Below are 18,867 nucleotides of genomic sequence, written 5' to 3' on the forward strand. Positions count from 1 at the left end.
CATAAAGACCCAGGGAACCACCCAGAGCCTGGGGCCTGCCCTTTCCTGCATCCCGTGGGAACGGCATATATGTCCCTCAAGCAGCTCGAATGAACCTTGGTAGAAGACATTTAACACAATTAATTCTTGGGACAGAAAAGAATCCAGATACTGCCAAAGACTACCCAAGGGTGCAGCTCCCCCAGTGTGCAACTTCTCTCTGACCACACAATACCAAGCTCATGATAGCCCAGAGGAGAAAGCAATGAGATAGGATGCCAAGAGACTAGGGAGAAAAAGCCAAGAACGCCCCCGCTATACCAAAGCAAACAGAGTATCTGGAAATGACATGGTAACTCTGCAAACATATTATGACCAAAAGAAAAAAAGGGGGGGGATGGTTCAGGAAAGGCAGTCTTCCACCAAGAAGAGAATATGCTACAAGGAAGAGAAGGAAATTCTTTGCAACCTTTGTAAGAGCATGTTCTCAATAAGAACTCAAAGATGAGATGATAAAACACAGTATGATGAAAGGGACAAATTCTCAACTTAGACAAACAAATTGCAGACCAAAACACATCATTATGGAACTGATAAATACATTTAAAAACAGCCAGAAACAGAATACATATAGCTGAAAATCAAATCAGACAGTGAATGCAGATGAAAAAAACAAACAAAAAAAGCAAAAGATAAAGCAATTAGAGGAAAGCTAATAGCATTGGAAGAGACACAAAGACAATCCAACATAAGGATAATTTGTGTCCCTGTAGAAGGGAACCCAAAAAATGGAACAGAAGATGCTATCAAAAACATAAGAGAACAGACCCGAAACAGAGATGAGCTACATTTGCACCTTGAAAGAACACAATGTGTTCCCAGGAAAATGTGATAAGGAACACTTAACAGTGAGACAGACTCTGGTCAACCTCCTCAACTTCAAGGATAAGAGAAAGAATGCTTCAGGCACTTTGAAGGAAAATGCAAATGTAAACAACTTCTAAGAGGGGAAACAGCAGAGGACCAGTAGTGTGTAGCATCTACACAGTTCCAGGGCAGCTCAGCACAGCAGTGAGGGGAACAGGCTTGGCAGTCAGCCTGCAATGAGTTCAAATCCTGACAGGGCTATTTGTGCTGCATTCATGTGTGTGCGCACACACACTGAGCAGAGATGTCAGAGAGACGGGCAGGAGTCTGATCCCTGGGGGTAGCCTCTCCAAGGGGAGTCTGAACCCAGATCTGAAGAAGTGGGGAGTGAGGGAGTGGGTCATATAAAGTAGGGCTCAGGTATAAGGTGCACCAGGAACCAAGGCCCTGGCCTAGGAACAACCTGGCATGTTCTAGGGAAGGCAAGAGTGGTGGGTTGGACCCAAGTGAGCAAGGAAGGGAAGATGAATTCAAAATGAAGCAGGCCAGCCCAGGTCACCTGCGGGACCCAGTACAAAATGAAAATGCAGGACCTCTTGTTAAAAAATGGAGGATTCTGAGATAGCCCCAGTAAAGCATTAAACCAAGCCTGGTTCTTCTAAGGCCCGGACATTGTATAGGCTACATGCCCAGGAAGCTGGCTTTGCTTCGCCGTAATGAACTTTGGATTTCATTTTGAGAGGGCTAAGAGGCCCCCAGAGGGTTTTACTCCCAAGAGTGACATGACCAGCTGCACAGTTTTAAAAAACCCATCCTAATGATGAAGTTATAGCATGTAAGGGGAGTGAGGGGGCAGAGATAGCAGGTGCTGCAGGGTGAGCTCATGGTTTGAGGTACTCAATGTTTATTAGGGATTGACATCGGTGAAAAAAGGAACAGGAAGCAGACCTGAGCAGAGGAAGAAACTGAAGTGTACCACAAGCCCAATAAAGGTCCTGTGCACCTTGGACAGAGATGGCAGGGCGGGGGGAGGTTGTATCCCCACTTCACTCAGTCACCTGAGTGCTGCCCTGGAAACGGGAGTCTGACCTTGGGGAGGTTTTTGCAGCTGAGGCCCAGCGGAGCCCAAAGGAACTGGAGGCTGTCTGCTGACTGCACTCCCAGCACAGCGACCTCCACACCTGCCATACGGGGCCACTGCAGAGTCTATCTAGGTGGTGTAGGTGCTGGCAGTAGAGGGCATATGCGTACTGTGGGCAGGGGTGGCACAGATCAAGGGTTCTGCTTTCCAAATGAGACGTTTTCAACATTGAGACAGTTTACCTTCTGAAGATCTAAAGGGAAGCTGGATATGAGTTTGCAGTTCAAGGGAGAGTTCTGGGCTAGACACAGACATCCAGGGGTCCTCAGCACAGATGTCCGAAGAGGCAGGTGAGTGAAAGAGGGCCCCATGGACGCCAAGAGTGGACAGTCCTCCCCCTACTATCTGTAGCCGCGATGAGAATAAGTCAGCAAAGGAGACAGGAAGAGAAGCGAGGAAGAAGCACAATCAGGTATATCTGCCCTGAGTATTGGTGGCAAGTGAGAGAGACCAACTCTAGCTGATTTATGCAGGCAAAGCCTTGATTAATAGGCTACTGGAAGGCAGAAAGTGGTGATGCTTCCACAATATGAATGGACTGTAAACTTTATAATCGTTCAAACAGTGAATTCTGTTATGTGTATTTTACCACAATAAAAAAAAATTAAGGAAAATAGGCTACTGGTGGCCAGATTATCCTTAGAGGGCTGGAGGAACAGGTTTGAGTTTAGTTGGCCAGAAACAGTATTTCAATCCTGCTGCCAGGCTGACATAGGGCAGCTAGCATTGCCTCTGCCACTCTGAAGGGGGCAGCAGTGACCACCAGCACCATGGCCACTATGTAGCTCAGCAACTTGTGTTTTCTGCAGCCCAGATGCCGAGCAAGGGCTTCTCTGTTGTTCCTGATCCCCTCTGAGGATGGGTCTGACCAGCATATGGGGCACACACCCATACCCTTGTGTAGGACTCAGGCCATTTTTTTCTGTTAAGGGCCAGACAGCAAATATTTTCTGTTTTGCAGACCACATGATCTCTGTCAGACACTGAACTTGCCAGCTATAGTGGGAGAGCAGCTACAGATAATGCATAAAGGAAGGGGTAGAGCTGGGTTGCAATAAAACTTTATTTACAAAAGCAGGCAGTAGGCCAGGTTTGGCCTTGGGATATACTTTGCTGACTGCTGCCCTGGCTAAAAGGGAAACTAAAAAGGGAAGCATCTAGTGTTTAAGCAACTGGTCAGGTCACCTGGCCTCCCATCAAATTCTTTTTTTTTTTAAGATTTTATTTATTCATGAGAGACACAGAGAGAAAGAGAGGCAGAGACACAGGCAGAGGGAGAAGCAGGCTCCATGCAGGGAGCCCGATGTGGGAATCCATCCCAGGTCTCCAGGATCACGCCCTGGGCTGAAGGCAGGCGCTAAACCGCTGAGCCACCCATGTTGCCCCTCTCCCATCAAATTCTTAAGGTGTGAAGAGAGTTCCTTCAAACACAGAAAGGGGTGAGGTGTCCAAAGAAAATAAAATTAAGCAGTGACGCTGCACCAGGAAAGGGCGGTATCCCCAAACAGACACAAGGAAGGAAGGGTTTCCAGAAGGGAACTACCAATGTCAAGAGGAAGACTCACCACTGGCCATGGCAACATGGACATCCACAGGAGGCTAACAAGACTGCTCTGTGGACTGTGAGGGAAGAAAACTTCCATGAACTGGGCTGAGCAGAGTGGGAGGTTAAAAAGGGGGAAGGTGAGTAGCCAAGTCTTGAAGAGCTTGGCCAAAGGGCTAACAGAAAACTGGGTGGGAGCTGAGGAAGGAGTGCTCAGTGAAGATGGGAAATTCTAAAATACGTTCGTATGATGATGGGCATGAGTCATGGGAGAGAAAACTGACAGGGTCCCAGGGAGGGTGGAATCTGTGAGCTAGGAGCACAGGAAGTCTTTGTCACCAGTGGAGCTGTCTGTTAGAACTCTGTGGGTAGAGCGGTTTCCAGTGATGACAAATTCCAGGCTGTGATTAAGGCAGTGGGTGGTAGAAGTCACTGGAACAGAGGAGGGGTTAAGGGCCATCTACATGCACACTTAAGTCACCTGTGGGATGGAAGGGACTGGGACAGAGAGACAAAGACTGTGGGCCTGGCATCAAATTCTCAGCAGAGGAGGATGGTCTGGGCAGTGAACAAGCCTGCAACAGGGAGTATGTGGGCTTGGAAAGCCAAGCGGCATGAGTCTTACAGCATGCTTTTTATGAGAACATGGATCCTGAACACAGAGGACACAGCTTCTCCTCCTGAGGTCCATGGGCTGTGACAGTCAGCAGGCTGCTCTCTCAGCATGGGTACTGGCAGTGAACCAGGAGTGCACGAGGATAGGGCCTGGGGGCTTAGTAAGGGTTCTCTTCAGGAAGAGATACCTGAACTGAATCTTCAAGAGTAAGAGGGGTAAGTGTGGCAAGGGAATGATGGGCATAGCCAGGAGTATGAGAGCAGTTCTGTGTAGCCGAGGGGCACACATATGAGAAAAAGAATAGCAAAAGAAGATGACAGAAAGAGGCAGGGGTCATAGCAGGGGCCCCGATGCCATTTGAAGACAGGGGTACCATTCTTGGGGTTAAAGCAGGGGAGTGTGACTTGACTCTAGGGACCTCATGGAAGAGAAAAACGTGTAGGAATGTTGGCAAGTTACTGCAGGAGTCCTGGCGAGATGAAGACTTGAACTAGGTTCAGGGAGGAAGGGACATAGAAGACAGAGGTGGGAGAAATAAAGGATTGTGGGCAGTGAAGGCTGAGGCAGGTTCCCAGCTTGCATGACTGCTGCTGCTACCAAATGCGACAGAGACCGGAGGACATGGGTTTTAGCTGTTCGGTCTTCTGATCTATCCACCTTATTTTGGGGGAGGCAGTGGGTTGAGAATAGGAGGGAGCAAAAAGGGCAAAAAAAAAAAACCCTTCAAATGCTTTGTGTGGTTAAATCTGACTAATGTGCACGGAGACCTCATGTGCCTTTTCTAACATGAACAAAACAAGTTTTATTTCCTTCAAACTTGCTTTTAGTGCTCTCTGTCGCCACCTAATGGGATGTCAGCTGAAACCCAAAGACTTACCTGGGGACTGAACAGTGGGCAACAGGAGGCTCCTCAGGTGGGGGGTGGGGCGGGGGCAACATCTGGGTGGAAAAGGACCTGCCCAGCTAACTTCGGATGTCTGACAACACATCAACAGTCCATGGGACCACCTTCTGGAAGATCAAAGGTTCCTGAAGCTTACAGAAATATTCGTTCATTAATAATACCACGTTCAGGGGTACCTGGGTGGCTCAGTCGGTTAAGTGTCTGACGCTTGATTTCGGCTCAGGTCATGATCTCAGGGTCTTGAGACTGATCCGCATCTCAGGCTCCATGCTCAGCAGGGCAGGGCATCTGCTTCAGATTTTTTCCTCTCCCTCTCCATTCCTCCCCTGTTCCCACATGTTCACGCTCTCTCTCTCGCTCTCTCTCTCTCAAAAAAAAAAGGGAAGCCTCAATCTGAGAGACAGTAGCACAATAATGAGAATGTATTTCATGCCCCTGAACTGTACACTTAGAAACGATCAAGATGGGGTGTGTGGGTGGCACAGTCAGCTAAGTGTCTGACTCTTGGTTTTGGCTCAGGTCATAATTTCAGGGTCCTGGAATCAAGCCCCACGTCGGGCTCCATGTTCAGTGTAGAGTCTGCTTGGGGTTCTTTATCCCTCTGCCCCTCCTGCTCATGTGGTCTCTGTCTCTTTCTAATAAATAAATAAACCTTTTTTTTAAAAAAAATAGTCAAAACAGTAAATATTATGTGTATCTTTACACAATTAAAAAAAACTTCAAAAAAAATAAAATAAAACAAAATAAAAAATAAATAAATAAAAAAAACTTCAATCCAAGAGAAGTCAAGAAAGAAGAAAAAATAAAGAACAGAAAGTGTGGAAAAACAGAGCATACAAAATAAAATGGTATGAACAATCTAAACGCATTAGCAATTAAATGGATGTAAACAGAACAAATTTTTTTAAAATCCAGCTATTTGCCATTTTCAAGAGCTACTTCTAACCCATAAAAACACAAGAAGAAAATGAAAAGTGGCAGTGCTGACCAAAAACACAGGTGGTGCAGTGCTACTAACCATCAGATGAAGTAAAATTCAAGGCAAAAGCACATACAGTCACTTCATAATGCCAAAGGGTTCAATTCACCAGGAAGATAAAACTGTTTCAAAAACTGAAAATCTGGCCTCAAAATAAATACAGCCCAAATTAACAAAGCCCATGAAGAAACTGATGTGTCCAGCAGCACAGAATACTGAGACATGTGTTCTCCCACAGTGGGTAAATCAAATAGACAAAATGACAGTAAGAAGAGAGAATACTTTCATAACCCAGTGAACAAGATTGAGGTGATGAGCTTGTATGGGCTCCTGCACTTCCACCTGGCGGCTGCACATTCCATTCAGGCAGCCATGCACTTTTCAACATGCTACAAGGGCTGCTGTCACACAGATCACGTTCTCAGTTTAGCTGGAACTTGATTTTTCTACAATAGTAACAAAAACAAAAACAAACCACAAAGCCACATGCTTGGAAATTTAAAACACATTTCTAAATAATTGGGGGGGTGTCAAAGAAAGAGGCATAAAGGGAACTGAAAAACCCTTTTGGATGACTTAAAGTGATGATACTACACATCAAAACTTGATGCATACAGCTGAAATAGTTTGCAGGTCAGCTTTAAATGGCTGTATTTGGAAAGGAGGTTGGAAATCAATGAGCTAAGTTTACAATTTTAGGAGAGAGAAAAAGAAAACCAGAGAATGTACTCCAAGAAAGTAGAAGACATGAAAAAAATAAAAGCAGAGTATAATGAGTTGTAGATGCATAGTAAATACAGGACAATAATGCCCACAAGTTCGCACTTTGAAAAGGTAATAAAACCAACAAAATTCTACCAAAACAAGGAAAACAGAGAAGGTACAAGTAAACAATACTAAAACAAAAAAGGAGACATAAATACAGATGTTGCAGAAGTTTATAAAAGTTATGCACAACTTCATGCTAGTATATTTAGTAACACAGACAAAATGGACAAAAATATACCTTAGCCACACTGACCCAAGCAGGTGCAGGGAACATAAAATTAGGTTTCGAATTGTGTGTACGTGCATGGGACACCTCACAGGAAATCTATCAGACCCCAGAAGCAGCTGCTCCCTGCAGAGGGGCCAGGGTGGCACAGACCAAGGGTTACCCTATGGTGTGCACTTTGAGTTAAGAACCATGTGCATGGCTCATCCACTCAATAGCAGATCCAAGCACACTTGCAGACAAGGAAGGACATCACCTGGCTGGGTGTGCAAGCCAGCCCTGGAGGTGGGGAGTGAGCTGTGTGGCAGGAGCAAACCCCAGTATTAGCAGGCACTAGGTCTTCTCTTTCCTTCTTCCTTTTTTACTTTTTACAAATTTGGTAAGTGAAAATGGCATCTTCTTTGTTTTCATTTGTGTCTCTGTCACTGAGGCAGAATTCTTTTCCTGTCTTCACTGGCCACCTATATCTCTTCTCTTGTAAATTTCCTGTTCTCACTCTTTGTTCATTAGTGTGACTAGTGGTAAGTTAGCAATAAAAACTGTTGTATGCAAGTCTAGACTGAAAAGGAAATTTAAAAATATCCCCAACTCACAATAAACGACTGTGCAACAGCCCAAGATCATTGTTCCCAGTGACCAGTCAGAAGCATTAAGTCTAGGATGATTCACTGGATGGGGATCTGCAGCTGCAATATTCAAACACTTCAGACTCACCCAAGTCCCATGAAATTGCACCCAGCATGCATGCATTCACTCGCTCACCAGATAGCCTCTGTTTGTCGAGCATGGTGCTCTTATGGAGGCTGGGGTCTGCAAGAGCCCTGCTCAAAGCGGGCACTAGTGGTGCTTCCTGCCCTTCCTCGTCCGCTTTCCAGAAGGACCCTCTGAGGCACTACCAGCACTCCTACATTACAAGCCCATGACCCAAACACGATATAGTTCATCCAAAAGCTCAGAGCAGGACATTTTCCCAACGCTCTCATAAACCTCACTTTACAATCTCACTCAGTGCTCAGCAACACTGCAAAGCAATGTTACCAAAGGCAACACTGAGGCTCAAAGAGGGAAAAGTGACTTGACAGCTAGTAGAGCTGGGATTTAATTGTAAAGTTCAAAAACCTATGCCTGTCTACTATACTTAAGATAAAACTGTGAAAGTAGCATGTTTTTACCTTGCCTAGACCCCATGCACTGCAGCAAGGTCTTCGGTTGCAAGCAACAGAAACCACCTCTAGTTAACTTCAATCACAAAGGAGTTCTTTGGCAGATCTGAAAATGGAGAGACGACTAGTGAACTAAGCCCAGAAAAGCAGCTGCACAACTGAAAACACAGCCACAGTTGTACTAAAGGGGCCCCATTGCCGGATCAGCTGCTACTGTTGGCTTCCTGATGCATGTGCCACTACCATGACTTATCTCTCACTGCCCTTCAAGAGTCAGAGTGCCTGAGTGCAGCATGGGTTTTGCCGAGCCTAGGTCTCGCTACCAACCCCTAGTTTCCAGGGAGCAAGGAGAGGGAATATCTGTCACAGCAGGCCCTACCAGCTACCCCTCAATGCCGAGGTTCACTGTAGGCCTTCGTAACAAGACCCTAAGCTCAGCTAAGAAAAGGTATTTTCCAGCTTCCCAGCAGAGCTGGGATGACATTCTGGCCAATGAGACAGTGGCCGAGGGCACTGCCTTTCCTATTTTTCATGCCTGCTCTTGCCCCATGGACCATGGGCAGAGCTCATGTCCCCGCCTGCTGGCTCTGCACTTGCTCACATGTCTGGCTTCCATTGATGAGACTGAGGACGAAGAGACTTTAAGTGGCTTCTGTGTCTCTGCTCATTCCTTTTGGGGATGACATTCGCCTAAGAAGAGATTGTCCCTGGCAGCTGTTTCTCCCTCCTGGTTTCTGGAATGATGGGCTTGGGACCAGATCTGAACCCCATTTGGCAGTTGACCTAGACCTATGAGTATGAAATAAATGATTGCTGTTCTAGCCACTGTTCATTCCTCAGTAAAAACTAACAGATGTGGAGACAGAAATGGAAGTTACTAAGTGGGACTGGACGGTAAGCCCACAAGTGCTTTTCTGACCTTCTCCATGCCTCCTTCTTCCTACCTGGAAAGGAGGATGCAATGGCTAGACCTGCAAATGCCATCCTGTGACCATGGGCAACTTTTGAGGATAGAATGCACCTGCTTTAGGTGATGGAGGAAAAAGATGGGAGGGGCCCTGGATCCCAGATACTTCTGGAGCCACTGCAATGGGCACGAACACCCTATCTCCAGACTTCAGGGCACAGGACAATCCCATCTTAGGCTTTCTTAAGTAGAAGCTAAGGTCCACCTCTACCCAAGATCCACAAAACGGGGATTCGACACCAAAAAAGGTATCAAGGAGTTTAGAAACAAACAAATACCACACCAAAATGTTCACAATAAACCACATGTGAGGTTTACTTGTTACATGGCTTTTTCATCAAGTTTATCATAATCACTATAATTCAAGCTATTGAAAAATGACCATATTCTGAAATTCTTCCTATTTCTCTTGGCTAAAAGTGCAGCCTTTGATTTGTTTATAAGTGAATCTGAGAGACAAAAATAAACTCCGATAATTCAGAATGTATTGAGGACAACACATATGCCTTCTGTGTGATAAGCTCCCAGTATTATTTATTCAAAGAAAATTTGCTTTACTGAAAGAAATATAAAAAACTTGAAAGTGAAATAATTAATGACATAACATACTACCTCTTACAACACCAGAGTCCTTTCCTTGCCTTCATAGTAGTGGGTGCCATAACCTGACCAGAAGAAAAACAAAAACATTGTTCGAATTGCTGAGACTCCCAAAAGTTCAATTAACCAGAGCATTTTGCTCTCCCAAACTATAGCCACCGAGTAGGAAAAGGAGCAGCCCAAGCCTGCTGAGTGAGCCTGGGACACGAGGCCCAGGTAGCAGGCATACATATATGTGGCTTGGAGGCCATGTGGTGAGCCAGAAATTCTGCCCCTTACCGGTCTTGGGACACTCAGAAGTGAGTCCATCAGCCGCTCATGTTGGGCACTGTACTACAGAGGGGAAGGTCCCAAGGAGTTGCATGGGCTCTCTGCTCCAGAAGATCAACATCCACTAGGGAAAGAGCCACATGCCAGAAGACCATCATCCTTTTTGGCTATGGGGGCTGCACCGGATGTCTGTAGGGGTCGCTAAGGGCCCAAGGAGAGGAGTGGTCAGGCTCCTGAGGCCTGAGAGCTGGGGTGGGCAGTGTCAGCCTCCTCTCAGGAATCAGTTCCTGAGCTTCCGTCCAGTCAGGCGGAAAACCATAAAGGCCATTCTCATGGGTACTTTAGGCAGCACATCTGTTGGTAAAACACAAATGTTGTTACACAAATACAAAGCCACAGATTGCAAAGACACCTGACCGTCTTTAAAATTCATTTCCCCTGTTTTGCAAAGCTGCATTGGAAAAGCATGCTGTTAAATCATACACTCATAGAGGACGTATGTTTAAAAAGTGGGGGAACTGTGTGGGTGTTATTTAGACTTTCATCAATTTGTTCCATGTTTTTGGATAACTGCAAATCCTCAAAAAGTAAATCAAACTAACCAATCAAAATATCTGCCCTTTATGTGTACCTTCTTACTCCAGACTGCAGGTCTGATTAACCCATAAACAAAACTGTTCCTCTTGGCCACAGAGAAGCTAATGAGTCAAGAGCAGAGCAGGCTACGTTCTATTCTATCCCTTTCAGCATAAAACAAAATATTAGGGCCAGGTCCCACTACAAAATTCATTCATCCATCTATCCATGCAACAAGTAAGTACGCATGATTCTAGGCATGGAGATACAGCAGGAAAAAGGTTAGAAAACCCCTGCCCTCATGGAGCTTAGATTCTTGTGGGTGGGTGGGTGGGTGGGTGGGAGAGAGAGAGAGAGAGAGAGAGAGAACACAAATAAAACCAATGAGTAAAAAACAGCATATAGCAGACAGTGACAAGTGTGAGGCTCGACAGGGGAACTGGTGGCAGTAGAGTCAGGTGTCAGCTTTCAGGGAGTGGAAGGTGACACTTGAGCAGACTTGAAGGAGACCAAAAGGGAGCTGTGTGATACCTGGGGGAAGATGTTCCCAAGAGAGGGAAGGGCAGGGTATACTCAGAGGGTCCAGGAAGGGAGGCTAGGGAGGCCACAGTGGATGAGTAACAGGAGAGTGGCAGGAGAGGTGATCACACCAGACCTTGTGGGCCACTGTAAGAACCTTGGCTCTAATTCTGAGTTGGAAGGGGCGGTCCAGGGAGAGTCCTGATCAAAAGAGTGCTATACTACTCCAGCCTGCATGCTGCAGCACTGGACAGAGATGCAGGCAAAAGGAAGCAAGGCTGGGAGCTTAGACCAGGATGGGACCAGGTGAGATGAGGAGAGTTGTCAGGGAGAACAAACAGGGCCTGTGGATAAATGGGATATGGTGTAGAAGCTATGTGGGTAACTAGCACCAGGCTTTTGGCACAGGAGCAAGAAGACGGAGTTGTTGTTTATTGCGAAGGGAAAGACCAGGGAAAGAGAAGGCACTGCGTGCGGAGGGGGTGTCGAAGCCCAGGTTTGAAGAGGTACAGTTGGAGAAGGCTGTTAGAAGATAAGCAGATATTAAGTTGGCACTAGGAGCATGGGTCTGGAGCTCAGCACGCCTGGTCAGCCTGGAGACAAAAATTTGGTAGCCAGAGGTTTGCAAATGGATAGAGAGCCATGAGGGCTAGATAAGATCACCTTAGGAGTGAAGGTGGAGAAGTGCAAGCTCAAGGGCCTCCAACATCACTTGGGGACACACTCATGAAGGACCTCTTGAGGACTACAAAGGATCTCTGAATACAATGGACAATCTTGCCCTGCAGAGTTCTGTCCCAGTAAGGATGACAGACAATTAAGATAAATATGGTCAGTCACCTATTCTGTTAGAAAGGGACCAAAGCTGTGGTTTGGAAGAAACGGGGTGGTCAGAGTAGGCCTCACTGAGCAAAGCCTCGAGGGAGGAAAGGGACTGACTCACATGGATAACCAAGATCGCTGATACTGACACGTCAGGAAAGAGAAGTAACAACTAACTCCTGGGTTTATTAAAGACACAAAGGTCATCATTCCTGTCAGCAAAGAGCCAACTACAGAGAGCTCAAGAAAGTGTGTGGAGAGAGAGGGAGGAGTCCTGCCGGTAAAGGGAGGCAAAGAAGGTGGAAGGGTGGTGGAGTCAAGAGCCACTTTTGTCAAAGTTGGAGAAGTAGCAGCAGGCTTCAAGGGATATGGGAAGGATCCAGCATCAAGGAAACAATCAATCTCTGACACAGAAGAGGGCTGCAGAGATGGCCTGGAACAGAAACAGGAGCAAGGGCCCAGGAGAGGAGTGAGGGTATGTATAGGGTGGAGAGGTAGATGCTAGTGAGGAGATGTAGGACCTGCTGATGTTCTCCTTTGGATTGCTTTCCTGCTCTCCAGGAACTAGGAAACGATGTATCAGAAGGTGTGATGGCTGATGAGGAGGGTGGGAGAGGCAAGGAAAAACTGGAGAACTGCAGTATGCTGGCCAGAGAAGTCAGGGGGCTCTATTCAGCTGTGTGGCAGGTGATAACTGAATTTCATCAGTGTTAAGGCTTCAACAACAGAATATGACAAAGCATGAAACTGGTGAAGCTGTCGAGGTGGCATGCCTGGGGATTACGACGACTCCCCATGCCATTCACACAGGGAAGGAGATGAGCGAGGATACGAGGGAGGTCTGGGCCAGGGAGCAGATGGAACCTTCACTGGCATCTGAGTGCCTGCAAGGACAAAAAAGGCTTATTGAAGCTGGGTATGGAGGCACTCAGCTGGACACATAGAAGGAGCTCTGCTTTTGCAGATGATAGAAACGATCAGGGCTACATTTTCGGGCACCAGCAGCAGCTACTGTAAAAGTTGTCTGACTTTAAGAAAAAACAAAAAGTTGTGGCTAGGCTTCAGAGTATGTGCATCTTCAAAAAGTCATTTTTTAAATGAGCACAATTGTAAGCACTTTCACCTTTTTAAAAAGTGTTACACCCAGCATGGGGCTTGAACTCACAACCCCAAGATCAAGAGTCACATGTTCTACCCACTAAGCCAGCCAGGCACTCCAGCACTTTCACTTAAACAGACAAAAAAAGATTTTACTGATTTGAGACAAGGAGAGAGCACAGAGTGGGGAGGGACAGAGGGAGAGGGAGAAGCAGACTCCCCACTGAGTTGGGATCCTGAAATGGGGCTTGATCCCAGGACCCTGAGATTGTGACCTGAGCTGAAGGCAGATGCTTATTAACCCACTGAGCCACACAGGTGCCCTGCACTTTCACTTTTTAATGTTTTACTTCCACATCTAGTCATGGCCCAAGGTACAGGAGTATGAGAACAGACTTAAAGGAACTCTTGATTTTACCTACACAAACTTTCCAGTGAGTAAGGTTGTTCTGTTACAGTTCCCAAACTGTGGCAGCCAGACACCCAGGAGTTACAGGGGTGCTGTATAAAGACCCTCCGGGACAGCCTCCGTGGTGCAGCAGTTTAACGCCGCCTGCAACCCAGGGTGTGATCCTGGAGTTCCGGGATTGAGTCCCACATTGGGCTCCCTGCAAGGAGCCTGCTTCTCCCTCTGCCTCTCTCTCTGTGTCTCTCATGAATGAATAAAGACTTTTTTTTTAATCTTTAAAAAATTTTTTAAAAAGACCACTCAGGACAAGATAAATAGCTCATTAAGTCTACCATGAGCTCCGTTAGCTAAAATACTGTGGTCATGCTACACAAAATAGAACTGAATGGCTGGCTACTGTCCCTCTGCTTATAGCCTGGATTCCACTGAAAACTGTTCTGTGGGGGACTCCTGGCCTTCCCTAGGACCTTCTACCCTGGTGATGGACAGGTGGGTTCAATGGTAGCCACAAAAAGGTACATACATGTCTTAAACCTGGACCGCTGAATGTGACCTTATCTGGGAAAAGGGTCTTTGCTGATGTGGTGAAGTGAAAGATCTCAAAATGAGCTCCTCCTGGATTAGGGTGAGAAGCCAAGTGCAGATAGAAGCACCAGATGCGGGCAGCCCGGGTGGCTCAGCAGTTTAGCGCTGCCTTCAGCCCAGGGCCTGATCCTGGAGACCCGGGATCAAGTCCCATGTCGGGCTCCTTGCGTGGAGCCTGCTTCTCCCTCTGCCTGTGTCTCTGCCTCTCTGTCTCTGTCTCTCTCCCCCCCCCCATGAATAAATAAATAAAATCTTAAAAAAAAGAAGCATCAGATGCAGTGATGTGACCATTAGCCAAGAACATCCAGGACTGCCAGGTAGCTGCCAGCCACTGGAAGAGCAGGAAGGATCCTCTACTAACTAGAGCCTCCTGAAAGAGTGGGGCCCTGTGACACCTGAATTTTGGACCTCTGGCCTCCAGCACTATACAAGTTCTAATTCTCAACAGACTAGTGAACCTTAACCAAGGATCCATATGACTTCTACCCTCCCCACCCTTACCAAAGAGGAAATTCCCACCTAAAGCCCACCCTCCATGCAAGGACTCTGCTCTTCTAGGGCTCTGTCTCCCCCACTGCCCCCCACATAAACATGTTCTCATAGCCACCCATCTGAAAAAGACCTTCTGTAACACCATCGACCTTGACCCTACACTCATTTCTCTGGTCCTCATCATGGCGCAACTTCTCAAAAAGAGTTGTATATACCTGGTCTCTACTCTCTCACCTCCCACTCACTCCAATCTGGCTTCTGTCCCTATCGCCTCTGATGAAGTTCACCACATTACAGCTAGGTCCTTGCTAAAAATCATTCACTAGACAAAGACCAAATATATACATGTATTTGCTACCTAGCCCTTCAAATCTTGAAGAAACAAAGCCCTTCAAATCTTGAAGAAACAGATGTATAAAGAGGAAGAAACCTCCAACAGAGATGATACCACAAGGAGACTTCTGAACGGATGTATTTCACAAATTTCTAGTTGCTGGAAGTAGGAGGAATATGTTGACTAATGGAACAGTGCACAATGTACTACAAAGGAAATGGGAGCCCGTGTGCCAGTGAGAACCCAAAAGAGGCTCTTAGAGCAGCGCAGACCAGGGACAAGCAGTGCGCCTCAAACTTCCATGGATCACTTGGGTGAGCATCATATTGTCATTGAGAAGGTTGCAGCAGGGCAGTTCCAGAAAGCTCCAAAGTGAGGCTAATGATACTGGGGCTGGTCGGTGGAGCACCCTTTGAGTGGCTAGGTGCCACTTTCTCCTGTTTTCAAGAAACCAAGGGGTCTTTTCTAAATCTATGGCTGGAACTTTCCTTTCCTCCCTGCAAAGCTCCTGGTGGACAGCAGCCCAGGTAAAGCCCACTTCTATCTGGCCTCTGAGGGTCCATGGCAGAAAGGCTGACTCCTGTCTGCTTACCTTGCAAATGCAACTCTGGTTAACCTGTTCTGTCCCGAACAGAACTCCTATTCCAAATCCCTCTTAGGTGAGAGACCCCACAGGAAATGGGACTCCACCAGAGCAGAGGCAGTGTGCCAACTACCCAGGCTTCTTGTCCCCAACCTGAATGGCTCTCCAGGGCCAGGGGAAGAGATCCAGCAACATGGAAGAGGGACCAATTCTGTCCCTAGAGGAAATATTATATTCTGGGAAAAATTCTAGAAGACAATATAGCTATAAAACCATAACAGAAGTGTTCACAAACAAGAAAGAAACAAACAATACAAGGGTTCAGAGATTAAAAATGGATTAGCTACAAATACATAACAACAGTGTGGCATTGTTTACAATAGGAAAAGGCTGAAAAGGATCCAAATGTCCATCCACAGAGAGCTGTTCAGCTAAAGCACAGTTCATCTATACAACGGAGTCTATGTAGCAGGAATACGAAGAATGAGGAAGGGAAAAATCCATATTGCCATAAAAGAGGAGGGAATGGACACTGACAGGGAATGATCTCCAGGACAGACCAAGTGGAAACAAACTAAAAACAAAATGTGAAGCAGTATATCCATCATGCTAACTTCCTGTGTAAGGAAGAAGGAGAAATAAGAATACAGGTCTATTGGCTTATCTTTGTAAGAGGAAACACTTAGAAGGATGAGCAAAAAACTAATAAAGTGATCACCTACAAGGGAATCAAGGGGGTAGAAACAGAAATGCGGCTTCTGAGTATTTCTTTTCAAGATTTTATTTATTTATTTGAGAGAGAGAGCGAGCATGAGCACAGGGAGAGGCAGAGGAGGAGGGAGAAGCAGATTCCCCACTGAGTGGGAGCCCAACGTAGGACTCAATCCCAGGGGGATCCCTGGGTGGCGCAGCGGTTTGGTGCCTGCCTTTGGCCCAGGGCGCGATCCTGGAGACCCGGGATCGAATCCCACATCGGGCTCCCTGCATGGAGCCTGCTTCTCCCTCTGCCTGTGTCTCTGCGCCCCCCCCCCCCTCTCTCTCTCTCTCTCTGTGACTATCATAAATAAATAAAAAAAATTTTAAAAAAAAGGACTCAATCCCAGGACCCTGAGATCATGACCTGAGCAAAAGGCGGACACTTAACTGACGGAGCCACCCAGGTGGCCTTGCATATATATTTCTTATATGGGTTGGCTTAAAAAAATTCAAGTCTGTTATACTAGATTCAACAGACATCAACTTGCATTTTAATGTTGCTTACATATACATAAAATGTGGGCACATAAGCCATTAATATAAAGAACCATTATTACAATTGTAACTTGTTATTCTATGATCACAACTAAACAAGATTCAGTGAAGTAGCAATTCCCCATATTAAATAAGGCTTGACTTTTGAACCATTAAATACTTTACATATTCCAAAAATAGAGGAAAAAAGTAAACAATGCTGAAAACAAATAAACCTGGCTGTATATCAAATCAATAATAAAACCACACAGGAAAGAACTGTTCCAAGTGACTTTCCTCCAACATATTATAAAGAAAAATTCAAACATACAGAAAAATTGAGTAAACCACACAAAGAACACCCACATACTCAATCACCTAGATTTTGCCATCGTTGACATCATTCATTTATCCAGCAATCCATCTTATTTTCTTTTTTATTTTTAAAGATTTTATTCATTTATTCATGAGAGAGAGAGAGACGGAGACAGAGAGACAGAGAGAGAGGCAGAGACACAGGCAGAGGGAGAACCAGGCTCCATGCAGGGAGCCAGACGTGGGACTCGATCCCGGGTCTCCAGGATCGCACCCTGGGCTGAAGGCGGCGCTAAACTGCTGAGCCCCCCTAGGGATCCCTGGGTGGCGCAGCGGTTTAGCGCCTGTCTTTGGCCCAGGGCGCGATCCTGGAGACCCAGGATCGAATCCCACGTTGGGCTCCCGGTGCATGGAGCCTGCTTCTCCCTCTGCCTGTGTCTCTGCCTCTCTCTCTCTCTCATTCTGTGTGACTATCATAAATAAATAAAAAAATAAAATAAAATTGTTTAATAAAAAAAATATTAAAAAAAATAAATAAATAAACTGCTGAGCCCCCCAGCGATCCCCTCCATCTTATTTTCGATGCATTTCAAAGTTTGCACACAAGTATACCCAAATACTTTGGCACACATACCATTAACTAGAGTTGAAAACTCATTTTTGGTTTTTTAGATAAAATTTACAACCAGTGAAATGACAAATCTTTCATGTGTATCATTTGATGAGCTCTGTCAAGTGCATGCATCTGTAGAAGCCAAACCTCTATTAAGATAGAAAACATCAAAAAAAAAAAAAAGATAGAAAACATCACTATGACCACAGAAAGTTCCCTGCTAGCATTTCTCATTCAGTCATACTCAACATTCTCATCAATATTTGCTATTGTCAATTTTCAATTTTGGCCATTCTGGTGGATGTGTAGTAGTATTTCATTGTGGTTTTAATTTGCATTTCTCTGATGGATAGTGTTAAGCACTTTCTCATGGTCATCATTCATATGCCCTCCTTTGTGAAGTATCTATTAAAAATTTTCCCCTATTATTGAACCGTAGGAGTTCTTTATATAGTCTAAATACAAGTACTTTGTCAAATATATGATTTTCTATTTTCTCTATTACTTGTCTCAACTATTTTCTCAGTGATTTGTCTTTTCAATTTAACGGTATCCTTTAAAGAGCAAAAAATTTTAATTTTAATGTTGAAGTTTCCTAACCCCGGTAACCTAAGAATGTGACCTTATTTGGAAATAGGGTCATTGCAGATCTATTTAGTTAAGATGAGGTCATCCTGGAATAGGGTGGGCCCTTAATCCACTAAGACTGGTGTCCTTATTATAAGACAACTATGTGAAGACACAGACACATGAGGAAAACACCATGTGATGAGGAAGGCAGACACTGCAGTTATGCAGCTGCAAATCAAGAAACATCAAAGAGTGCCAGCATGCCACCAGAAACTAGCAAGATGCAAGGAAGGATTTCTCTACAGGTTTCAGAGGGTGCATGGCCTTGCTGACACCTTGAGTTTTAAGCCATCCTGTCTGTGGTATTTTGTTATAGCAGTTCTAGAAAACTAACATGGATAGGGTCAAGGTTCATTTTTGTCTGGTATAAACATTATTTGCTATGATTCAGAACCATCTGGTGGAAAGGTTGTCCTTTCTCCCACTGAACTGCTCTGGTGCCTGTGTTAAAAATAAAATGATCATTGGAGCATCTAGTGGCTCAATCAGTTAAGCATTCAACTCTTGATTTCAGCTCAGGTCATGATCTCGGGGATGTGAGATCAAACCTCGCATGAGGCTCTGCACCGGGCATGGAGCCTGCTTAAGATTCTTGCTCTCTGAGCAGCCTGGGTAGCTCAGTGGTTTAAGCGCCTACC

General features: G+C 45.6%; 1 protein-coding gene across 1 annotated transcript in view; it reads right to left on the bottom strand.

Annotated features, from left to right (window-relative positions):
• The window catches only part of MECP2 (methyl-CpG binding protein 2), a 55,571-nt gene that overhangs the window by 15,560 nt on the left and 21,144 nt on the right, over positions 1-18,867 (bottom strand). Inside the window, exons 2-3 of the mRNA XM_055337810.1 lie at positions 10,033-10,377; positions 9,766-9,818 (exon numbers count right to left, since the gene is read on the bottom strand). Coding sequence (XP_055193785.1) covers positions 9,766-9,818; positions 10,033-10,062 — 83 coding nt within the window. The 5' untranslated portion in view covers positions 10,063-10,377. The remainder of the gene's footprint in view (positions 1-9,765; positions 9,819-10,032; positions 10,378-18,867) is intronic.

Source organism: Nyctereutes procyonoides, unplaced genomic scaffold (assembly GCF_905146905.1).
Source record: "Nyctereutes procyonoides isolate TBG_1078 unplaced genomic scaffold, NYPRO_anot_genome, whole genome shotgun sequence".
In the NCBI taxonomy this organism is placed as follows: Eukaryota; Metazoa; Chordata; class Mammalia; order Carnivora; family Canidae; genus Nyctereutes; species Nyctereutes procyonoides.